The following is a 25,626-nucleotide window of genomic DNA, read 5'->3' as shown; positions in this document are numbered from 1 at the left end:
GGCAGCCGTTATCGTCGAATGTTTATTTCTACATCTGATTGCGCACATTGGGAAAAAAATTGAAGCAGTAGCTACAGTTTCGACAATGTGCAGTAAACGTTTGGCAAGTAAACATAAACACTACAGTTTCTAGAGTCTTCGTAATCACGGACACGGTGGCGCTTCTCGTAACGGTCGCTGCCGGGAGTATGTTCAGCGAAGAAAGCAAAACGTACATACGAACATTTAAACAACTTTCGCCGTTAAATATCTTCCCTTAAACGCTTTTTCATATGCAGCTCGACGGTACGCAGCCAAATGGCAAGCTTATGTCGCCAACACGGCATACGAAGACTCACCCGCCATTTTCATTGCTTGTTTTCCCGCCGAGTCACGTTGCGCGCATCCGGATATGACGCGAACGCTTCTCGGCAAGAACCAACACCAATCACGTCTCACCAAAGATTTGTCCAATGGGAGCAAGGAATGCAGACCGCTGCTTCCCTTTTCACATCATGGCCACTGAGAATGCAGAAGTGACCTTGCTCGAAGAAAAGGTACGGCCAAAGTTGTCATGTTTAGTTGACGAGCTGACGAAACCACCTTCGTTACATGATCCTTAGTTCATGCTGTAGAGTTATGCCTGTTTTCCTTTGCATTCCTTTTGTTTTCTCCCGCATTTTTCTGTATCTAGGCCGGTATGGAAGATTACGGTCTCTTGAGCTTGCTCCTCACCCGTGCATCATGCGAGGTATGATATATGAAGCCCGATGCCGGTGAATCTGTTCTTGCTTCCTTTTTTTTCGTTGCTCTTCATCGCTTTAGTTTTCTTCTGTGTTGTCGCTTCTGTTCACCTGTGGGCAAAACGCACTTGCCGACTAGCAATCATTGAAACGTGTAAGCTTTCTCACAGCCTCCGACAGCTCGCAACTCTCTTATTTCACTCGGCCGTTCTCCCGACGTCCTATATAGACCAAGCTCTCGGAGAACGACCGTTACGGAAAGGTCGGACGTGTTACCCAGACCGTTAATGTTTTATAACTGTCGCGCTTCTCAACGACGTATGAAAAATATTGCAATCGCGATTTGCAAGTTAACAGCTCTTTCACAGCTTATCTCTGCTTCGCTTGGATGACGTTTCATTCACATACGGGATATTGTAATTGCGCGATTTTTAATCCGCAGTGTCTGTGACCTTCTTCACCGCATCATGCGCTCTGTCTTTGGAAATGGGCGGGGACCGCGTTTATAGATCGCCGACAGGCTAGCTATAGTTTCTGCCTCGTTATAACTTGTTTACTGTCACTGACGGAATTTATACTAACACTGCTATTAGTGAAACTGGTCTACGCGCTGCTTAGCACCGCGATGCGATGAATCATTTTGTTCTCAAATTATTCTGGCCCTGAAGGCAGTTAACTGAATTTATAACCATAGAAATTGTATATATATATATATATATATGCCAAACTTGGCTTTACCTGCAGAGTTCTTTTTTTCTCTACTTGTTTTTAGCTGCAGTTATTTAACTCTCGCTAACATATGCCCTTATGTGTTTGTGCCAAAACTGAGCAGATGATGCATATTTTGTGCGTAATAATTATATCTATTTAATGTAGTGGTTTGCATGACAGTCAACCTTTTTTTTTATTTATTTATGTCATACATAAAAAAAATATTAGCTTTAATCTTAAGCTTACTTTTAGCTGTCATTACTGTCACTAAAAGGTTTTTATATTCATCACTTGAATATGCAAATAAAGTTGAACTTCCAAAAGCACCTTAAGATTAAGTTAAGTAGGTATCAGTTTTAGTCTCAGAATTGTGCGAATCAAGTTTATTAGGTCTTTTTTTTTTTTAGCTGATCACAACCATACTTGCTTTTCCCATGCTATTTAATCTATGTGTACAGGTCTCATTACCATATTTAATTTTTTTAACCCCTTGCGAACGAATGACAGGTTGAGTATGCATAACTTAAAGCTATGCTGCTAGCATTGCATTTCCAAGGCGTCATGTGTAACTCTGCTGTCAAGGTCATTTCAAGAACTTGTGTGCTAGCTGAAGGCACTGCATGTCTGGTTTTCGTTTGTGCAAACATTTAGAAATTGCTACAATTTTGCCACATCTTCTGCCCATGCGAGTACAGCCTCGTTGGGTGAGCATTGAATATTTTAGAGAAAGTGAGGAAGGAACCTTGTTTCGTGTGAAAAATGTTCCAGGTTTTTTATTGCCTTTATTGTCATGATGCCTCTTTTATATTTTTATACTTTCTCGCTTGGTCTTTTGGGTGTTGGGATGTAAAGCCTGTTGGTAAACCAAACTCTGGTCTCAACACGTAGTAAATCTGGTGCTAATTCCTGTTGATGTTGCCTTCGGGTAAAGTTAGTTTGGTTGTAATTAGCATGGTTCCATTTATTTTGCATGCTCTTCTAGGCTGATGCCTTACGAGTGAATTCATTTATGCGTTGAGCCTGACATTAGAGGCATGCTTAGTGGTGTGCACAGAAAAGTTTTGTGCTGTGTTGCTTGTGCTCGTTAAACTCATCTGCACTGGACCTTGTGTGTGTTGTTTGGCTCATGGTGATGCTATCTTTTCCTGGCACAATATTACAGGCAAGTCAACAGTACGTTCGACGAGCTGACAGTGATAGGCTTCGTGAAGTTTTCGACAAAGTGAGTATAAGTCCTCTCTTGTAGGAATAACCGTGCACATTCGGCCCTTAATCATTGCTCATGTTTTTCAGTATGCAAGCATTGAAAAAGAAGGCAACCGTTACATGACACCAAATGACTTCGTGCGAGGTTTTCTTGGCCTCTATGAAGGCCCCAAGTACAATCAACAAGCGGTCAACATGCTGGGTAGCATTCTTGACACTTCCAAAGATGGGTGAGTCGTGTTGATGCAACACATTTTAAAGAAATTAGAATCTGTCTTTTCATATCTGCAGAAGCCGTCGCATCTGCTTTCTGTACCTGCAAAGTAATTTTTTCCTGTGAAACATAACTTAAAAAAGATTGCCCTAACATTATTTATTTCGCGCTTTTCATGATGTTCAACACACTGCATAGAGAGCTCAAAGCTGAGCTTTCTTAAACAGTAGACGTCTAAGAAGAAGGAACTTCACTGTGACAGTATTCAGTGTCACGTGACAAGTTTCTGTGGTAATGCATGATTATAGCAGAGAGTAGAACAATGCATTAGCATCACAGGCTTTCTGGCCTATGCATACCTCTTCTTTTATGTTTGCATGGATGAGAGCTCACGTGTCTGCCATTGGGCTTCAGAAGAATGCTCATTGCAAGCATAAAAAAATATATAAAATTGTGACTTGAGATTTTTATTTTTTTTTCTGCATATGTAGTGCATAAGAAGCAATCTTTATTAAAGTGTCTTCGTGCACTTTGCAATGCATTTGATATTTGGCACCTGTGTGTTTCTTCTGTACCTAGGCTTATTTCGTTTATGGAATTTCAAGCTTTTGAAGGTGTTCTGTGTCAACCAGATGCCCTGTACAAGACAGCGTTTCAAATGTTCGACACCAATGGATCTGGTTCGATTACGCACGGTAATGAAGTGGGCTTTCAGTATTGCATGAGGTCTGAAGAGACGTTACCATAGTCCTTTTGTGAGACCTAAGTGTGCAATGTCTGTCACTCTTTGTCAGACGAATTTGAGGATATCATCAAGAAGACGACATTGTATGAGAAGATCCCATTTGACTTTAAGAGCGACTTTATGACATTACATTTTGGTGCCGATCATACAAGGACCGTTAGCTATGCAGAGTTCTCTCAACTTTTGCACGTGAGTCTTTTATTTGTCTAAACTTGTGCTCACAACTCGAAAATATGTTTGTATTTGTTTGCTGGTGTTCATTTTCACCACGTTTCTTTCGTGCTTTGGCGGTGTGCACCAACTGGCTTCTGTTTAGGACTTTCATGAAGAACATGCCATCCAAGCATTCAAACAGTATGACAAGAAGCGAGCTGGAGTTATTGCTGCTATGGACTTCAACGATATCATGGTCTCAGTCAAGTCTCACCTGCTCAGCGAAGATGTCAAAAAGAACTTGGTTGCGGTAAGTTGTCTTTTGCGTTTTTTTTTTTTTTGCTGTGTCATTCCAATTAATTCATTAATCGAACTGTCATGCTAAAGCGTCTCTGACCACTTAGCAGGCGCTTTCTAAACAGCATCGAATATGCTCTGTGTTTACTTTCAGGAACCTGCAGTTTCATATTATCCCACAGTAAGTCCAGTGACTGCAGCACCTGCAGTGGCAGTCTAAAGTTATCCTAATCAATGCTGCTGTTATTTTCATTTCTCGATGTTTATCAACTTAGCAGAGAAAAGTATAAGGATTATTAAAAAGAGAAATAACTCCAACAAAGGGGAGCCTTTAGGATACAGCGATGAATTATGAAAAACAGTAGAAGCTGAGAATCATGAACAGATGGAAAGGGATGCTGTGATCTGATGGAATAGTGATGTTTCAACCCTAACTAATCTGATTGGAAATAGCTAGCGCAGGGGTTCTCAAACTAGGTTCCACGGAACACAGGGGTTCCGCAGGCTGTCTTCTTGTGTTCCGCGAGAATCCTCAGAGCTCAGGGCAAGCACTGCTCTCATAGAAAAAATTTAATGGTGAAGGCTTGGTGAAATTTTGGATGGGGACTGCTCCGCTGTTTCCATGCCTCTTTGAAAGGGCAGTGGACATTTTACTTCCCTTTGCAACTACATATGCATGTGCACAGGCATTTTCAGCCCTCGCCTATCTGAAGAACAAGCACAGGAGCCGTCTTGACCCGGCAGCTGATATGAGACTGGCTCTGAGGGGGAGGGGGGGGGGGGGGGGTTCCCTGGAACTATTTGAAGGCTTTTGGGGTTCCTCCAAGCAAAAAAGTTTGAGAACCCCTGAGCTAGTGCATTGCCGAGGAAAGTACTTCACAGCGGGATATCCATAGGAAAACGTGCTGCATACTTTCTCTTTAGTCCTGTCATGAAGATTGGCCGAGGAAACGAGTTTTATGTGCATTTTGGTACTCTCCATCTCAGCTAAACTAGGCTAGGAGCTCCTTTTCATTGTTTGCTTAATCACTCCTGACTAGGGACAGTGATGGGGTGAAGACACATTTTCGCTTTGGGCTTACTTGGTTTAAAGCAACAGTGTTTAATTAACATGAGGAGAAAACAGACCTTCTGCACAGTTACTATATTGATGAATTGCATGTGACAGCTTGACACGTGGGGAATCGAATCAGGAAATTGCGTGCATAGGGCAGCCTGCAGTGATTGGTAATGTTTTCAGCAAAGGAGCTGTGTTTGATGTTTCAAAGGTGTGAGATGTGAAAGTCCCAAGTAGGGTACCGTCTAATTAAAATGAAGCTTTTAACGTAACATACCTTGCATTGTTCAGGTTGCAGGCTCTGCCTCTGGGGGTCATCAAGTTACGTTTCCATACTTCATGGCCTTCAACTCGCTGCTCAACAATATGGAACTTGTGAAAAAAATCTACCTCCACTTTACCAAAGGAAACACATCTCTGGAGGTTACCAAAGGTCAGTTATGCATCTGTTATGTTAACAGTGTGACAGTGATGCTGTTTTTGTACCTCTCCTGATGGTTTATCCAATAGCCCAATATACAATCAGAGTCTTTCACGAAGATTGCAGAATGGGCTAAATTTTATACATGCCAGTCAGTTTTGGTGCATTAGCTGGTCTTGTTCACATTCTGAAACTGTGCTGGCCAATGATTTTGTGTGCAAGCTCCCTAAAATGTACATCTAATACCAAACTTGTCAGCTTGTTGGCATCTGCTAACGAGTAATGTTGAAATGTTTAAAGTTTAGTTAGTAGAGAGCAGTGACATCAAATATAAAGCAAATGAGTTTCGTTGTATTATTGCCTTATAAGTCTGATCAGCACATCATATAGCCTGCTTTGCTTGCAGCTACTCAATCTTTCACTTGTCTTGCTTGATCTATACTGAGCCTTTCCATACTCACACCAAGCTGCAGAAAACAAGCTGACGGCATTAAGAGATGGGAAAAGAGCAGAATTGGTCATGGAACAAGTTCATTTGTATCCCAGCTTAAATTAAGAAGAGGAAATAGCGTGGACAAGGTGCGTAATGTGAAGGAAAGTTAACTGTTGTTAAGGATGAAGAATGTCATTTAAAAGCAAGATAGATGGTCAATAGGGCTACTGCAATGGATTCCAAGGGTAGGCAAGCATGGCAGGAGCTGGCAGAGCATCGAATGAGTTTCGCGAAGGTAAGGTGATGGTTGAATGGGACATGCTTGATTGTGGGAATACGGGAGTGACCTTGGTCATGCTGTGGGCGTAGTTCGGCTGCTGATGATCATAATGTACTTACTGCAGAGGAGTTCCTGTATGCTGCGCAGCAGATGTCCCAGGTTACACCACTGGAAATCGACATCCTCTTTCAACTCGGTGGCTTCCTTCATCAGTCCACAGGGTGAGATCGTGATCGATTTTTAATCGTCTTCATGCGCACTTGTGTGTGAGTGGCATTCCTGTGAGAATTGCTTGTGCGTCAGGCTTGTGTTTTGAATCTGAGGAAGCGTTAGTATTAGCCAACACAACTTACAAATTAAGTCCCCTCTAATTATGCAAAGGTTGCGAATTTGCTAATTTGTATCTAGCCATATCGCGACATAAGACGGTTGTGCTGTGTTGTTAGCTGTGCATGGTTCTGAGCTTCTTTATAGCTTACCAAAAATTGAGCCAGTAAATCTGCCTCTTCGTAGCTGTGCATGCTTCTAAGCTTTCCTATGTCTGTTCAAAACCTAAGCGGAAAAAAAATACCTTACTTTTGCCAAAAAGCAGCTTGGGCCTGCTGACAAAACTGCATGTTTAACTACTTTTTGAATGCAGCTGTTCTTGTTTTGTTTTTTACACCATGGTTTTGGAATACAAGTTAAAATAGTGAGCACTCTATGTTTGTCGCCAAATAAGAATGCAAACAAATACGAGGCAGTCCAGCATGGCTTCAGTGAATTGGCATGAGGCTCTAAATAAAGCAGGGATTAAATCTACCACTGCTACACTTGGGTTATGCATTTATTTTGTGCTTGTCTTTAATTTCTTCTTAGCTTAATATTTCACTGTCTTCCAACTTCTCGGCAGTGTGCATTTTTACTACTGCACATCAGTATTTTTTATTCTTATTAGTTTCGACCATAGTTTTGTTTTCCTACCTGCATGTCATGGAGTTAGAAGAATGGCCCTACCTACAAATACAGCTTTGTAACCAAGATTAGGCTTTTGATAAGGTACTTTTTATTTTTTTTCTTTCAGCTTGCTTCTGTCAATATTAATTAGTATTTAGTTGCCTTTATGTCATATTGAATGCATCAAGGATTCACACTTTTGTTACCTTGTGGTGCTTTTCTATTTTATTTTCTATAATTAGGAGGAAAGGTATGTATTATAAGTGATTGATTGCTATCACAAAAAAAAAAAAAGTTTTATAGAATTGATAATGTGCAGAACATTATTTACTGAAGTCATTCAACACTTCTTGCTGCTTCGACAAGTTTTTGCTAACTTTTTGTTTTCTGCAAAAGAAAAAAACAAGGTAGTAAGGTAAAGGTTTGTGGAGGCAGCTAAGGTTTTCTGTTTATACTTCAGCGGGTGCCTAAAAACATATGTACAATATTAACACAACATATTCTGCTTTTCTGGCATATATTATGTAACCTTCCTCTGGCATTACCTTGTCCTTTTCTTTGCAATGAATGCTACATGCAGCTTTGTTTAAGGCTTTTTGTGTGTTTTTAATAAATTCTCATCTCCTAAATCACATTGGAGTTGTCAGGTATCGCAGGCTATTTAAAACACGCATTTGACACCATTTCTGGCTATGCTGGCTGGGGAATTTCAGCTCATCACTCTCATTGCACTTGAACAGAAGCTGCAAAGTCAATAAACTCCGTATTCCAAACCAAGAGCATTTTTCTTTAACACCTTATTTATTATTTCCCGACAACGATTCATGATGTGGGCTTCCCTGGGAATTCTAGACTCACCAGCTAGCTGGTTCACATTAATACAGCCATGCATTCATGGAAAGGGCACTGTGAAGTTCAAGATGTTTTCAGTAAAACGCGCAGGCTATCATTATTGGCGTCCGTAGCAGTCATCAACAGGTGCCCGGACCGTTGCTGGGCTGGATGGCTTCATGACCGTCTTTAAATGCTTTGTGCCATTTTAACAGTTGCACTCAGCCCATCAATCATTGCCTTGATCATGACGAGTGCATCGGTAGGCGACTTCCCCTGTTTACTGCAAAACCTCGCCACATATCGCTGTTCAAACATACGCTTCAGTTTCCTCGACGCAGCTAAAAAAAGGCAGTACACACTCAAGCCCGTCTACTCACCTCGCCTGTTCGAAGCCAACTGTACTCGTCAAATTGTGAAGCAGGAGTCCTCCACCATCTCCTGAGACCGGTTTCGCAGTCGCACGTGCTTATACGCAGTAAGCAAGCAATAACCCAACCCTGATTTGTACGGCAAATTGAAAAGAATCAGCAGAGACAAGGCAATGTTATCGTGCAAATATTCAATATTCGAAGTCATTTTTAATTTTTTTTCTATGCTTGCATTACATTCGTATTCAAAAATGTCAGTATTCGGACACCCATAGTTATTACTAAGAAAATGAATTGCTTTCCAGCTTTGATAATGCAAAGGATGTGATTTATATGCTGCACACCAAATTTTGAGTGTTGAGGCTACACATTCAGTCAGAGAGTAAATGTGAATGATTTCCCCAGACTCATTAGATGGACAGTGTTGTTTTCAGCTAATGTCGTTGAATATTTTCGTGTGACAGCAAGCGAATTGCATAGCTATCGAGCATCATTTGATAGAAATGACACAAACATGGTCATACTTGGGACAAGACTGTCACTTATAGACATAAAGTCAACATTTATTTTCTGCGTAAAAAAAAAAAAAAAAAAAAAGAGAAAACTGTTCTTGGAGTAAAAGTGTTATCTGCTAATGAATTATACACCATCGCCTTTGGTGTTAAAAGCTAAAAGTGCTCTGCCTGAAAAAAAAAAATTGTGCTTAGTTTTAGTAGCAGGCTAGTTCAGAAACAATCCTTTATTTTAAACCTCTGCAGTTTTTTTTTTTTGTTTGTTTTTTGCCTCTGAAAGACGTTATTGAGACGTTATTGCTGCCAGTTATTACACTGTGAAGTGTGTGTGTAGTGCTTGTTGAATGTTTTGGAATGACCAGCAAAAACGCATTTGCCAAAGACAAAGTTATTGTAGAGAGTAACCATTTTTCCTCGATCAAGGAAAATGCGGTGTCAGCACCATGCCCATACTTTGCTTCTTTTTTGTTTTGTTTTGTTCATGCCGTTATAATTAGCATACCTGGGAGTAAGCACTCCTCATAGCGCCCAAATTTAAACTTTATCCCTTTCGCTCATGATGTTTTGGGGGCATCATGCTGATATAGCGTTGTTCCTTAGTCTGCACCTGTGTGCTGCGATTTTTTTTTATTTTCAGCTGTTAGTCTTTGAGTGAATCATTAGGGAATGTGATGCGTTGATCGCTATGCATGCAGTGTCTCAGAAAGTGCAATGCTACAGTTTGACCTTACATATGTTTCATCATTTGCTGCTTCAAAAATGCACCTAGGTGAAAATATTAAAATGCATCCTGCTCTGTTCTGACGTTTGCAAAGCACTGTGCTTACTGTCTGTGAATGCTGCGTGCTGACAGCATTCTGCTGTGCCCAGTCCCTTTAGCTGCTAAGTGTCGCAATGGCTCTTCACATGTGAATGGGTTTGTGAGTCACATGGAGGTGAAGTGTCCTTCAGTATGTGCTAAGGACAGACGAATGTTCCTTGCTTGATAGGTTATTCAGGGGGTGGCTCCTAAACATTACTATTTAATGATGCAGATGTATAAATGCTGGTATTCAAACTAGTTCCAACTTCTCAATGCAGTAGCCGTGCAGGATAGTATGCGTTAGTCTTTAGAATGACCATCATGTAACTCTAAAGAGACATGCAGACATTGGCTAAGTAACTGGTGAGATTTCACCGTTGGAGAGAGATTTTCTGAGATGCTACTATTTTTTTTTCTGATGCTGGAAGAGTATTTTTGAGACCTTATGAGAGAAACTTTCAATTGGAGTTTACTACCAGAACATTAAGATATATATATTTAAATCTATTTCAGGCACATAAAAATGCCACTAGTTGATTGGAAGCATTTGAAACTATTACTTTAAGGTCTTATTGACATACATAGGCTTTATCAGATAAGTAAGCTTTTTGTGCTAAAGGTTTAGCTGTATGTGTCAGCTCTGTATAATATAAAACTGATATTTGTAAACACTGCATACTGGTTTCAACGTTTGGAAAATGAGGTAAGCCAGCAAGGTACGATTGGGGAGACAATGCATGCACGCAGGCATAAAAGAAGATAGAATGAAATGAGCAGTGATGATAAACAGCTTGACTCTGGCGTCATTTGTCTTGTAAGTAAGCTTGGCTTGTAAGCTTGCATAAGCTTGTATTATACTCTTTTCTGCGTCAGTGACATAAAAAGGGGGCAATATCTGCATGTATCGTAGTTTATATGTATATAGCACTAATTCATGGCCATTGTTCTAACGTTTTGACTTCACTGTATTGATTTTTGAAGCATTTGGGACTGGGTGTAGCAGTGTTGCTCTCAGAATGTGGCAGCATAGAATTTGTTATTGCTAGCTGCAACCCCAACAGTGTGAATGAAAGAAAGGGCAGGTGTAGAACATAGTGGGGAACCCTGATCCTAGAGCCATTATTTTGACCCAGAGACATCATATCTTTGTTATAGACTATGACTGAAGCCAGACCACAATTGCTACGCTTCTAGAATAAAAATTTCACGTAAATATGGGTTGCAAAGTTAAATCTAGAGTCCTAATTGTTATGCCTCTGCAAATTAAGCCTGTAGGCTAGTGGCATGTGCATGGCACGTGTGGACTAGCTCTAGTGTGTGCGCATGGTGTGGAGCAGAAACTAATACTGATGTGCTAAACCATCAGTTATAGCAGCTCAACCTTAACTCTGTCATTAGGAATTTGCGAATGCCTTCAGATATCCAAAAATCTTGAAATGAACAAAAGCATGTGTCTTATGAAGCACAAGTCACTAACTTGGCCATAGGATTTCAAACTGGTCACCGTGGAACTACTGTTGAGGCAAATTGGCCAATTTCGAGGGCAACAAATAATGCAGTCGAAGGAAGGGCACGTCTCTGGTGCCAGAATGTTGGCTCAGGGTTGCGAGGAGGGGAAAGAGAGCCACACGGTTTAACAGGGTTGCTGCTTCTCGGGGGGGCACCCTCGCCAAGCTCTCGCCACGTGCACCACCTCTTGGGCAGCGACGGGCATCCTTCCGTCGGTTAGAGCGGTGCGTGCGGCGAGAGGGGGCCCGCAAAGGGGGGCAGTGTCGCAGGAGGCACCTGGTTTTGTCTTGTAGAAAGACGGGTGTGTAGAGGCGGTGGTGCACCGGAGCGCCCTGAAGGCAAAGAGGCGCGCACTCTCACCATGCGTCCCGTGGGGACCCACTACTGCACCTTCCTCTTGTGGGACTCTGTCTCCACAAGCGAAGGCAGGAGGAGGTTCCCAGGTAACCACTTCCCCCCCCACGGGCACAGACTTCAGAGTACACTTCGACGAGATATGAAGCGAGTAAAGAATAATTTGGAGACACATTACCTTGTAAACCACCCTCTATATCCATCCATCTCTCTCCGTTTCATCTCTAGATGTGTGCGTGTTCCACAAGTATTGGTGCATATCTCTCTTTCCGGTGGTAACTTTATTCATTCTAAACTTATGATGGTGACCACGCTTAGTGTGAATGCCTCATTAGCGTTTGAGCATCAGCTTAAGAACAACAGACCGAGTTTTGTTTACAGTGGAATCTCAACTCAAACTTGCACAAGCTGAACTGTCTGTTTGCGTTTAGTAGAGTGGTATTCGAAAGGCTGTCCTTCGTACAAACTCTGCTTAACTTGGAACAAAATTTCAGCGTCTTTCACTTTGAGTTACTGAGAATTGACTGCTCTTGATTTCTGTCTAAACTTAAGAGGTATCAATGATTTGGTTCGGTTAAGGGCCAACTGATTCAATAGGTCGGCCCTTCTCTATTTTATATCGCATAGCTGGATTGTTAGCACTCGAACTCTAATCAAGCTGTCACTCTAAGCCACTTCACCACTATTCTGATATAAGCCGGACTCTACAGAGCCTATTTCTTGCTGTGTTGTGGGTGTTAAGTGTCAACACAGTGTTGTTGGTGAAAGTGAAACACGTACAACCATATGCAAAAGGTCTCTCAGCCACCTTTAGCGTCTTAATGAAAAGACCTTGTTTTTGAAGTGAGTCCGAAACACACCTTTTCTTAGCTAAACTTTGTTTTGAAAAATGTAGTCAAATCATGACTGTATTAAGCTTAGTGTGCAAACTAAACTTGTCAGACTGCTGTATTTTAGATGAAACAGCAGAAGTTTATCTAAACAAGGTGTTTAATTGTGGGTGCTATGAATTCCTTTGCTCTTACAATTTAATTTTGCAAAAAAACGTGTCATCTTGGCATGAAACAAATTCGTGAGTTATTATTAAATCCTTCACAGGGGCAGAATGAAGCAATTACATTGAGTTACTTGTAGTTTTGAAATGAAAAAAGTTTCACTGATGGAAAAGATAGCTACACTCAGATCAAAAACCAGCTTGTTACCTTGTCAGGGATGGTAACTAGACCTGGGGTAAGATGAGGCATAAAATGTGCATCTTACTGCTTAGTATAAACTTACAGACGAACCTCAATATAAATAAGTCATGCTTTCTGTTTGAAACCTGGTTGCATTTTAAACTTTATTTTGGATGAGCAATTATGGCCGGTCTCTTGAAGAATTCTCTCTAGAACAGTGAGATAGAGGGGCCTTCTAAGTCGCTAATGGGTGTCATCAACTAATGCAAACTATTACTTGCAAATCTCTCGATTAGGCAACCATTACAATAGTGACCTCAGTCTCAAGGTGCAGCCTTTCATGCCTGTCTGGGCACAACGTTGGTTCATGGAATGTTACACTTGTTACCATACTTCACGTTTGACTTGATACTCATTGTCCTTGAGAACTTGCAAGAATTATACTCATGAGCACAAGCCTTTAAGGGACAAACACTGAGGGCAAGTTGAAGTTGGCCTGTGCCGATAGATTACTTCATTGTAACAAAAAGATGCTACTTTCACATAAATAGGAGATTTCATAAAATCAACTTCTTGCAGCAAGAAAAAAATGTTACGACCCCAGTGTTCCTTTTGAGAACTTGTGAGCATGCATGCAAGCAATGCAGTGGGGTATTGTTTCTCAAGACTTGATATCTCAACACAAATTTTGTTCTCAAACTCGTACGAACTATCGGTGAAGCCCGACTTAACTGTTGCCTACACAGTGAGATGTAGAGGCCTCGCAGTTTGGTTAACTCTTTAAATTCAAATATGTTATATTGAGGTTCCGCCGTAATGGTACTCTGTTGGCTACTGAAAATGCATCCAAAAGTTACATGGTAAGAAAGCTAGAATGGGTTAGAGTGGAGATTTTTCTTGATCTGCGGGGCAAGAAGCGTTAATGGTGCTTCATGGCATATATATATATTTGAAATTGTAGTTCATGTATAACACGTCATAATGCCGTAAGCTGTATGATGTGCAGTGGCAGCTCAGCAGATTTAAGCTGCCTTGTCTGGGGTCACATACTTACCGACACACAACTTCTGCTGTGCCCTAGTGTCAAAAGTTACCAGTAAGAAATCCTATTAATTGAGATTAAGAAAGGCACTGTTCAGAAACATTCATATATACTTGCAAAAAAAAAAAAGTATAACCATGCAGCTTTCATGCGTTTGTTTAGGTAATGTATATGAGGAATCCAGCATTAAAGTACCCCCCAAAAAAAATTGTGAATATCATTAACTCATAAAATCCGTGGCTAACCTCCCTGTATTCGGGAGTTCTGGGTACAGGAAGGGTTATTTTTTCTAACTACCTAGCTGTGGCTTTTTGCCAAACTTTGTGGCTATGAGACTTCTTGCTACTTTTATTTTACCAGAACCAAGAGTTGCCCTTTCTGCGAGTCAAATGTGTGTTATCAGCTTCAGCCAGTCAACTATACTGCACAGCATTGTTTCGTCATTAGTATGTTGTTTAGTCGTACGAGTGCACAGAAAGAACTTTGTGGCGAGAACAAAAATGACTGCCTTAACAGCCTGTTTTCTTTCTTGATTGGTGTTGAAAGCATTGCCAGTTCTTTCCAAGCGACTCATAGATGTACACATGGTGATGTTCAGTATGCACTTCCTGGTGTTGCTTATGATTTATTGCGTCTGGTACCTGCAGCAAAATTCAGCAATTTAGTTAGGCCGCGTTTATGCGCATGAATCATTGAAATGTGTAGGAAATATTACCATGCTGATAATATTTCAACTTGACTGATGCTAAATTTAGAACACTGACAAGAAGTTTCGTACGAGTTGTCTTGTAGTTTCACAAAATTTTACCAAAAATTTTACTGAGCTAGCAACATTTCGTGTTCGACCCTCTAGGGTGTTAAACAAAATTTACACCAGCTCAGTAACTTCAGATCAGCAGCATTCGCTGTATTTAAACGGATCGTGAGAAGATATTTACTGAGGCTATAAAGTGCGTAGATGCTATCGATATTCAGTAATGAAACATGATTCTTCATCTTTCCACTCACAGCACATGGACGCACCGAGCGAGGGCTTATCCCGAGGGCCCACTTAACGTCAGCAGGCTAAAAACATGAAGTCACCCTAATTGCAGTTTTGAAAGTCATTAGTATTTTGTAGGGTCCATGCAGAGCCTTTAAATTTGACTCGAATATTCACAAACACCACTTCTGTAGATTTGTAGTAGTAGAATGTGACCATAAATACCTTTTGAGTGTCCCTTAGGTGGCAAGTTTTAGACACTTCAAAAGATGGCACACACTAAAAAATAAAAAGTGTGTTATAAATCATGTATACAACATAACATGTATACGTGTGCAAAAATTTTCAACTGACTTGGGGTGCCATCTGAACTTGCTTACTTCCAGTAAAGTATGAGGCAGGACTTTATGCCTAAGCTTTGATGATAATCAAATTAAATGACTGAGAAAAGCAGTCGCATATTGTTATAAAATTTTACTTCTACCTTACCATTGCAAAATACACATATAGTCTGACTTGGGTACTTTGCTCATAGTATGTACTACGCAAGAAAATTGTGCATTAACTGTAATAACAAAATAAAGCAAAACGAAAACCTGCTCTTCATTTTTTTTTTTTTTTTTTTTGCATGTATGTTATCCTGGTTATAATGTGCTGTTATTTTGACCATGGAATACTGATTGCACTTGCAGCATTGTATTTTTTCTGGGTACGTGATTTGGGAACTTTGCTAGCAAAATGTTCTTTTCTTTCTTTTTTTAAATTCCATTAAGTACTTCATTTTTGCCATCACAGCATGACTTATTCTAAATCCTGGGTGTACTGTACAAGGAAAAAAAATTGTCTAATCTCAAATTACTGTTGCAAAGTGATCTGGAAAAACGGTTTAAATCCTATGGGAGGACAACACTGTGCACAGTTGGACTGCCAATAATTACTTTCTGGAAGTAAGCATAGTTCATTACTTAAATTGTCCCATCAGACATCGGTAAATGAAGTCACAGAGTGCTTTCTGTGCTACTCACACCTAACAGTGAGTAATGTTTGCCTGCATGAATTGGTTACTGGAATATGATATGTGACATACGGAATATGGATGACAGTGGAATATAACAACAGAGTACATTTCACCTTATACTAATATGATGTATGCCTTTTTCGGGATTACTTCTCGTTCAGCAAGACAATGGGCCGCATTAAATGGACAATGTGGTATGTGCTGTATGTGCTTTGTATACTGTGAGGCAGTGGTGTTACATTGTGGATGGCATTGCAGTACCAGTGGACATAGTAGCGATTTCAAGTTGGTTAACATAGTAAAACTTTTGTCTGCTTAGCATCATGCAATTGCAGGTCTGCCAGAGCTGACACATAGGCTATTTTTCTTCACTCAGAGCTTGATTCAGGGAAGGTTTTGGTAAGTCATGAAGTGCACACTGATATTTATAATTGATTGCACTCCTATGCTAGTTGTAATGCAAAGGCGCTTGAATATCTGAGTACTTTAGTTACTAATTATTATTATGGTTCACATTTAAGAATGCTCATTGGGTTCAAAAATGCTGTTTACAAAATCTATTGTTGTCACTATAAAATGCTATCAAAGTTTTGCATTCTGTTCTGTAGGACCTTGTGGGGATTTCTTGTTATTTTCTTTTCTTTTTAGCATGTACAAGAATGAGAATATGAGGGGCCAGGATCTGTAGCGTAAAGTGTAGTTGTTTGAGAGCACTTTTGTAGCATATACTGCCAAACAGTTGTCAGTAAACGGATGTGTCTGCTTAGCACTTGTTGGCCATCGTGTCAGTAATTGCAGAGAAGCAGTTTCTTTTGTGCTCTTACAGTAAAAAATGTTAGACTTTAACCTAGCACACCTAGTTTTTTTCTGGAATGTCACCATGAGGCTTCTTAAAGTGAGGCTTCACTGCCTCGCAGCCCAATATGCTTTTTTTTTTTTTTTTTTTTTTTTTGCAAATTGTTATCAGGCAGTCCCCCGCCCATTTATTATTATTTTTTTTTTTCGGAGGTCAACTCTGTGTGAATGGCATTTGGAAAGAGGTTGTCGTGCACCAGGAAAACCAGCCATTAATGTAGCGAATCTCACGGACTTTCCTTGTGTTTCCACAGACCTTTATCACTCTATTCCGGAACCTACCACAATGTAGCATCTCTTACTTCCAGCCCTAACTAACTTTGGATAAAAAAGCATACAGACACATTGTCTATTTTTTGCTGCTCATTCTATTGGACACTCGAAGGACTCTCAGTGTGATAGTACAAGTCTGCATGCTGAAAAGCTGTGTGTGGCGATCACTGTGCTCATTTATTGAATCAACATAGTACTAGCTAGTTTACCCCCCACCAGGCAGCGTAAGCACATTTTTTCTGCCTTTCTTTTTTGCATGGTTTCAGGCGTGTAACATATGAAGACTTGGAGAGAATAGCCCCTTACAGGCCGACCAGGTTTCTTTCTAGGCCCATTGCTGAAGTGAAGGCAGTTAAGGTGAGTGTGTATGGCCACTTTTTTTTTTTTTTTTTTTTTACCATTTCCTTAGCAAATTAATCTCTTCTAACTTAAAACATGCATTAGGAGTACCATGTATACTTGTGTAAGGACTTGGCAGCCAGAAATTCGAAAAAAAAAAGAAAAAAGCCAGCCATAAAAACTGTTTCATGCATGCATACTATTCTTTTTTTTTTTTTTTCGTCTACTAGTATATTCCGCTGACAGATAATAGATGATAATTGCCTGTCACACTTGGTATGATCATGAACACATTGTCCCCTGCACTGGCCTCATCTTGGAACTATGAACGCATGGTGCATCAGTGCTGCTAGCTTGTTCTGTGGCACTGTTTTTTATGGCGATGCGTCATTGTTGAGTATTATGACATTCGGTCACTGTTGCTAGGCTTTGCAAAGGGTGCTTTGAATCTGGTTACAGTTAATCAAAATCTTTAACCTTGGTAGCAGTTTACCACACTTACAACAATCTCACATTAAGAGGAACATATTATTGGTTTGGTTTGTGGAACATAACGTCCCGAAGCGACTCAGGTTATGAGAGACACCGCAGTGGAGGGCTCCGGAAATTTCGACCACCTGGGGTTCTTTAACATGCACTGACATCGCGCAGCGCACGGGTGCCTTCCTGTCCACCACCCCATTGAAAATGTTAATTAGGAATTCTGCAGCGATGCATGTGCAAAGGCAGCCTAGTCAAAGGCCACCCCACACCGACTATCACAGGTAGCATATGGAGCTTATTGACGCCACTCTGTCGGTCAAACCGCCACAAGCACCAGATCTTAAGAAAATCTTAACAACTTAGAATCAAATGACGTCTGCCACTAAAGTAGCACAGTAGTCTAGTGACCTAATTTACTCTGAGTGGTTAACTTGCACCCATCATTGTGTCCACATCGTATCATCATTCCCCCCCACCCTAAAATGCAGCCCTTGAATGAGCATAGGTGACACGTATGTTACACTAAGCATAGCTCAGGCTTGTGACTGCAGTGGGCTGTGTGTGTTTACTTTCAGAGCCCTGATGAGAGGGGCGTTGGAGTCCAAGTTTTAGAAAGCGTCTACCGGTTCACACTTGGTTCGATCGCTGGTGGTAAGTACTGGGCACCGGCAACTATGAAATTTCTGTGCGCAGTTAATTGAGCGGTCTTTTTTTTTTTCACTGCATGCATGCTGCTAACTGTGTTTTGGGTGTCAGCACGTGAAGAAATTGCCGGCGTTGTTTAATTACAGCGGCAGGAGCCACGGTGGTGTACCCCATAGACCTGGTGAAAACGCGTATGCAGAACCAGCGAACAGGCTCCTACATTGGGGAGCTGATGTACCGTAACAGCTGGGACTGTGCCAGCAAGGTCATCCGACATGAAGGCCTCTTTGGCCTCTACCGAGGCCTCCTACCTCAACTGGTGGGCGTCTGCCCAGAGAAGGCCATCAAGCTCACGGTAAGTAGTTTCATTCCCCTGAGCGCTTCCATATTGCCTTGGTTAGTAGAACTGTGTTCTACTTTCACTTCCTTGTGTTTGCAGTAGTAGCCATTCTTTGCAGCTTGTGACTGTTGTGACCACCTTCTTCCAGGTTAACGACCTGGTCCGGGACAAATTGACAAGCGGTAAAGGAGAAATTCCGGCCTGGGCAGAGATTTTGGCCGGAGGATGCGTATGTGCTGCACTGTTGTCTTTCTTTTCAAATCACGGGAGGGTTACTTGAGAGAAGGGACAAATGCAGGCATCACTCAAGCATAAGACGAGGTAGTTATTTAATAAGGACACTATGAAAGGCTTTTTTGGATTGCCACCAAAATAAAGAATTGGTTCCCCCCCCCCCCCCCCCCCCCCTCATTCTTCAAAAGCAGTTTCCTTAGGAATTTTACATCACTGTTCGGTGGAACGTGCTACTACTTTAATGCTTTCTGAGACTCTTCTTTTGCTCTTGAGGGGAGGGAGTATATACAGAAATGATCTTTGTTGTAGCCAACAGCTACAGAATGAGCATGGTTGACTTTCTTATTGTGAGAGCTGCTGTTCTATTTGCATTGCCAAACAGTAAGTTGAGACATCTGCTAAAGTGCTATCTTGTTCTTGAATGAAAAAATGTGATACCTGTCAAAATGCATTTTTTTTTTTAATTCTGTCTGTAAGGGAACTGTGCAACGGGGGCATGGAAAGTGACTCAGTAATGGCAGTCATCATATGTATTAAATTTTACGAGGCTTTTTACGAAGCTTCTAGAATTACTTATATGTCAGGGTGGCACCACATTCAAGTCAAGTGAAGTTTAAATTTATTTTCAGCATCTTGCGTCCACTGGACGGGCTTAATGTCGATGGGGGCCAAGCAAAAATTATAACAAGGGCTTGACAAGGTCTGCGCCCCTTCCAGATAGCAGAACAGCACAGAGCTAACCAATAAATTTTCTCAGCACTGTGCTCCATTTTCATACAGTGTTCCAAGTTCAGCAAATGTTTGATACCTCACCTCAAAATCACATAAGATGAATGGCTACCATATTTTCTGGTGTATGAGACGCACCCGCTATTATGCAGGCTTTTAATGAAAAAGTTGGTACATAAGACACACCCCAATTTACCCAGTTAGGCTAACGAGACTAATTAAACACGCTTGCGCTACCATCGCGGAATGCATGGTACCTGTGAGAAGTCTTTATGCAGCTCGAAGGGATCGAAAAAGCCAACACTCGCGCCCCACCCATCCACTTTATAAACTTATGCTTGGGGCGTCCGAGATGGCCGCATGTTTGTAATCGTGGAAGTCGTCATCACCGGCGTTTCATGATAAAGTTCACCTAAATAAGTTGCGCACAGCAATCCCCATGTTGATGTATCGCGGTGTTACAACTGTGTGATCGGTAGTGATATTATTTTTGGTGAAACAAGCTTGAACGTCAACCCAAGTAAATTCCCAATGTCCGAACTCGCAAAATAACTACGAAAAATTTGCTTATAAGACACACCATTGTAAAAGACACACCAGCAAAATTTTTTGAAAAAGGCCGCGTCTTATACACTGAAACATACGGCTTTAATGTAATTCTTTTTAATACGCTAGGCTTTGATTTATCCTTGAAGAATAATTCCGTTGTTCCTGAGGTTATTGTGCTTGAGTTAATTCTTGTTTGCCTTTCATTTCAGGCTGGTGCTTCACAAGTGATGTTCACCAACCCACTGGAAATTGTCAAGATCCGTCTTCAAGTTGCCGGAGAGATAGCGTCCACCGCTAAAGTCAGGGCGTGGACAGTTATCAAGGACCTGGGAATTAGAGGACTGTACAAGGCATGCTTCCGTCTGCATTTTGTTGTCATGCTTTTTAAGCTAGTCTACTGTGAAAGGAATGGAGTCATCAAAAATTTGATTCATTCTTTGAATAAAAAATGTGCTGTCATTGATGGGGATCTCAGATGGAATCTCTTGATTAATACTGATTTGTATGGGCGTGCGAGTGTCAAAAATGCCTCTGAACATTGAATCAAATTTTGAATATATGATTAGTGAAAAAAATGGAAAATTATAAAAAAGAAAAGCAAACATTGTTCATCTTGCTTATTTTAAAATAAGATTTAACTAGAATTGTGCGTAAGTGTATATTCTACTGAATAATCCAGTATAAATTTTATACAGGGTTCCATATACCAGTTTATTGTACAGGATAGACCTACTTGAACCCAGATGAGGCTGTCGTATCGCTGTTGAATACAGTAAACTCTCATTAATTCGGCCTTCAATGGACCAGAAAGTATTCAAATTAGCTGAGAGTTCGAATTATTGAACTGCCTGAATCAACAGCCAAAACCATTTTCATCACAATAATTTTATGTTATGAACACCTGCACGATGGTTGTCTAAGCACATAGCCGCGCATGTAGGGAAGATACAAATTCTTGCATAATATAGCATATAAAACGGGCATATTGAAGTAAAAAATACGCTAATAAAGCAAAATATCGTAATCAAAGTATTAAGTAAGGTTAAGATATTGGTGATCCCTTTTTGTAAACAATCTGTGGGTACTTGTCTGTAGCTAGAAAAGCTGAATTCAGTAAGAAATGGATGCTGATTATTTGATTTTTTTTTTTTTTTCATTCCAGGGCTCCCGAGCATGCTTCCTGCGAGACATCCCCTTTTCGGCCATATATTTCCCAACATATGCGCACTGCAAATTAAAGTTCGCAGACGAGATGGGCCACAATGGACCCGGCTCTCTGCTCCTCTCTGCTGTGATTGCAGGTGCTTCCGCTCAGCTGTTCCTCGGCTGTCGGCAAATGATGGCTTGACCATTGCTTAACAAATGTTTTACCAAGACAGTTTGGCATGTGATTGAGGGGTCATAAGATGGGTTCTCATGGCTTCCACCTATAGAAACACTAAGTGACCCCAGTGGGGCCTGTGTTTAACCAATTTTCTTTCACCAGTGGTTCTTAAGTTTTCCTTCCAAAATGGTGCCATTATTCACTGGGTGCACAAAGGTAAAACTGAATGGACTTTAAAGTGGCACTGCTTTAGAGTTTCCAACCGTACAGTCTTGTAAAAGCTCTCAATTATCTAACGCAAGTAGCATCAGCAAATCATTAATTATACATTGCTGCTTACTGCAAGCCATTTTAATCCAGATTGCAAAAACCACCGAGCTGGCCTTCCTATAGGCTTGCCAATGTTTGACTGCAGCTCTGTGGCTTTGTCGACATCATATAAGACCATGCTCATTGACAGCAGGATGTCATTTCCTGGTACCATAGTTCTTTGCTAAGCTCCACAGGAGCTCGCTGACATCAAAATGATGTCTGCATTGCGAAGTCAGCTTAATGGCCTGCAATATCTTGCTTTATTTATTTTATTTTTTTTGCCATATTTGTTACTAATATTTTCTGCAGGGTATATTCTTGAATGCTGAGAAATTGAACTACACGAATGTTCTGGCTTTGCAATTGTTCTCAATGCTCCTTTAATGTCAAATGTACTTTGTATTATTGCAGTGCCAGATGCTTGTAGAGAGTATTTTTTCTTCATTTCCTCTTCTGCCTTAAGCTAAGCATTAGAACCATTTCTGCTATCCTTATAAGGATAGTATACAAGGATAGTTTCCGGCCAATATGCGATGCCTAAAGAGGTCTCGTGGAACGCAGCACTGTTTTGCAGTGTTGGCGTTTTCGTTTGTGCCGAACTCGTGCTGACAATTAGTTGGCTCTTGGCAGGTGTGCCAGCCGCGTATTTAGTGACACCGGCAGATGTCATCAAGACAAGGCTACAAGTGGCCGCCCGGCAAGGTCAGACCACATACTCTGGCGTCATGGATGCCTGCCGCAAGATTTGGAAAGAAGAAGGTGGACAGGCTTTCTGGAAGGGAGGGCCAGGTACGTACGTGAGCAGTGCTATCCTTAGATGTGCCTGCTATCAGAATAGTTCAATGCCCTGACTTTAGTTACTATTACTAATCAGCTTATTTGTGGTGCCTCAAAGTTCAGCATTATTATGACAGAACCGAGGGCATACTCCGTAATGAAGGCCGTTTTCAGCTGTGACCTCTCATACCACAGGTGCAATTAAAGACAGCTATTTGATTTGGTTAATAGTGTTTTAACATTCCGAAGAAACTCTGGTTAAAAGGGGTGCCGTAGTGGAGGACAAATTTTGACCACCTGAAGTTTTTTGATGTGCGCCAATATTGCACAGTACAAGGCGCCTTGGTTTTTGCCACCATTAAAAAGCCCATCCCCATCATCCCAGCCGTGGGACTGAATACACGTCTTTGGGATCAGGAGTCAATTGCCCTAACCACTGAGCCACTGTGGAATGTAATCACAATTGTTACCTCGGTTACATGTGCTGTTAGTAGACTACTGATTGGCAGCACCTTGCAGCTTTGCTTGTTTTTGGTCAAAAGTGTTCTAATTTCAAATTTGTGAAAGCTTTCCACTTAAGAGCTGTCGAGATTCTCATAATGCAGAAGATGTAAGAAGGATATCATGGATCAAAATTATTCGGAGCCCTCCATTGTCACATCTTTCGTGGCCTTAGTTGCTTTGGGATGTTGGACCCCGTAACCACATCAGCCAGACTCCCGAGGTGGGAGTTGGATTTAGAAAAATTTTTATTTATGAAGCCACTATTATTAAATTTTCATACATGTATCTTTGTATGCTGACCTTAAATATGCAATCTAATTTGATATAAACAATTCTTTAAGCGCTTATGTAAACTTTCGTGCAGCACATTTAAGAAATCTTTCTGCGGGCAACCCGCTGAAATGCATGCTATTTGTCTTGAATCCTACCTACCACAGAACCTGAGTTATAGGATTTTGAATCTACCACTTCAGAAATGGGAATATTAACTTTTTTTCTTCCCGTTTCTGAAGTGATACCTTCGATACCCTATAATTCTAGTTGCATTATAGGCAGATTTATGATTTCACACTTGTTGCATTCCTTGACTTCGAGAGCAACAAGCAATGTGTATTTCAGCAAGTTGTCTGCAGCAAAATTTCTTAAGAGAAATAATTGCTGAAGCAATCGTTTCACACGAAATTTAGTCACATATTTAGAATCAGCACAGTGTGTTCCCTGAAGATTTCATAATTGTGACAATAAAATATTTTTGTTTGAAATCTGGCAACCGCTCTTGGCTTTGTGCTGTTAACCATCATGCTTTGATGCATTTCACAGGCTTCCTGGCATGTTTGTAATATTTCTGGCTTACATTCAATTGCAGCTCGTGTGTTCCGGTCAGCTCCACAGTTTGGCTTCACACTTTTGACATACGAGATCCTCCAGAGGCTGTTCTACATTGACTTTGGAGGGAGGTAAGCCGGGAACTTGTGGGGCGAAATTTGTAACCGTTCTTCTGCTTCCCATGGTATGTTACTCAGGCAGAAACTAAACACCTGGCACCTTTTTGCTTCGACAGGAGGCCTACAGGGTCACAAGTTAAGGTGCCCGTGCAGGCCGGGGAAATCAAGTCTTCCAACCCCGACCACATCGGTGGCTACCGGGTCGCCTTGGCCACATTCAGTGGGATGGAAACCAAATTTGGACTTCTTCTGCCTCGATACAATGTCGCCTAGAGGGCACATTTTTTTTTAGTGAACGAAGTTTGGCTTTGCGCGCGTCCACAAACCCGCTGCCCTAGTGTACTGTGTACAAAACTTGCTCAGTCACACAGCGGTAGCATAGGCAAGGAACTCTTTGAAATGCCCCCTGGTTTTTAGCATATATTATCACTGTGCCACTGTTCTAAAGGTGTCTTTTGAACCGCTTTACTTTCCCTGACCACCTTATGTGCTTATGAACCGAATGTTTTTCAAGGTTGGACTGTGTAGAGAGATGAGTGTGAATGAGAACAAGTGGTGCTGAGAAGGTTTTAACTTTCAGTCTCGGAATGTTCGAATTTTTTTTCTTAGCATATGTGGGGTGGTGTGCGATGCAAACATGGTACCGGCATGCCTCTGTGTTCATTAGCAAATAACTCTTTACGCAAGGCCATCTATACGTGGTAGTAAAGTTGTGTTCATTCCTCCATGTAAGCCGGTGACATTTTGGTGTAATTAGGAGCATTGCATCGCGTTTTATGAGCAGCTGTATTTTTGCTGTTGAAGTTGACTGGTGCACATGCGTTTGTTAAGTCATGCTTTTAATTTTTGATGGGCTAGTGCCGAGTATGCCACTGAATGCCCAGTAGCCGAGTGGGATGTTACCGCTACAAAGGCTTCTTTTAAACTTTTTTGTTGTCAAGTTTTCTTAGAAATGGCAGTGCATATAAACAGTTTTCGAGGTTTTGCATCATCAGGTTGCCAATTAAGCCACCCCGGTTGAGTACTTTGAATCTATTGCTTGATGGTTTTGCCATGCAAATATGATGGAAATACTGACTGTCCTTTTCTGCTTCAGCAGTCCTAGTCACACTAGTAGCTCTTAACGCATTGTCCCTGGCAGTGGTGCGGGTGTAACCACTCTTAATTTCACCTAGATTCTGTAGTTTTATTAATTTTATTTTCTCTCTCTCAAGCTCAGTGGTAGCATATGGCAGTTTCATCTGTACAGAAGCATTAAAAGTTGAATGTTATACTTTCAACTGTGTGCTGCTTTGGTTATTTCATTGTTCTAGGTACACAGAGATTAAAACATTGTACAGATACCCTGCACAGGAGGCCCCTGGCAGTGGCTGTTCTTCAATAAACCTGTTGTCTACCAACTAGGTTCCCTTCAGTTTCATTGCAGTTTAGTTACTGGGGGGAAAAAACGCTGCAGCCTTCATATACTTAGGGCACGCACACACTCGATTGTACAATGGGATAAAACAAGTACCCAGTATATGCAGCAAATGCTTCTGGCGAAACAA

General features: G+C 41.1%; 2 protein-coding genes across 6 annotated transcripts in view; one reads left to right on the top strand and one right to left on the bottom strand.

Annotated features, from left to right (window-relative positions):
• Hat1 (histone acetyltransferase 1) overlaps positions 1-478 on the bottom strand; it is a 28,442-nt gene extending 27,964 nt beyond the window's left edge. The window contains exon 1 of one of the 4 annotated variants that reach the window (XM_084606469.1): positions 339-478. In XM_084606469.1, coding sequence (XP_084462595.1) covers positions 339-351 — 13 coding nt within the window. In that variant the 5' untranslated portion in view covers positions 352-478. Of the gene's footprint in view, positions 1-215 lie in introns of all 4 variants that reach the window. The other 3 variants (XM_084606471.1, XM_084606470.1, XM_084606472.1) reach the window with 3 other exon arrangements.
• aralar1 (calcium-binding mitochondrial carrier protein aralar1) lies at positions 438-25,359 on the top strand. Of its 2 annotated transcripts, XM_084606467.1 has the most exons (18): positions 438-536; positions 674-730; positions 2,596-2,655; positions 2,727-2,869; positions 3,433-3,548; positions 3,648-3,787; positions 3,915-4,061; positions 5,397-5,538; positions 6,364-6,460; positions 17,166-17,256; positions 18,297-18,372; positions 18,513-18,721; positions 18,855-18,935; positions 20,428-20,568; positions 21,381-21,519; positions 22,485-22,643; positions 24,001-24,091; positions 24,196-25,359. In XM_084606467.1, the coding sequence occupies exons 1-18, from the start codon at positions 453-455 to the stop codon at positions 24,350-24,352; spliced, it is 2,130 nt and encodes a 709-aa protein (XP_084462593.1). In that variant the 5' UTR covers positions 438-452; the 3' UTR covers positions 24,353-25,359. The 2 variants fall into 2 exon arrangements, with proteins under 2 accessions (XP_084462593.1, XP_084462594.1); XM_084606468.1 differs by lacking the exon at positions 674-730.
• The last annotated feature ends 267 nt before the right edge of the window (positions 25,360-25,626 follow it).

Source organism: Amblyomma maculatum, chromosome 6, assembly GCF_055883805.1.
Source record: "Amblyomma maculatum isolate TAMU_Amacu chromosome 6, ASM5588380v1, whole genome shotgun sequence".
Classification (NCBI taxonomy): Eukaryota; Metazoa; Arthropoda; class Arachnida; order Ixodida; family Ixodidae; genus Amblyomma; species Amblyomma maculatum.
Note: the sequence above shows the minus strand (reverse complement) of the source record. Positions and strands in the feature narration are given on the sequence as shown.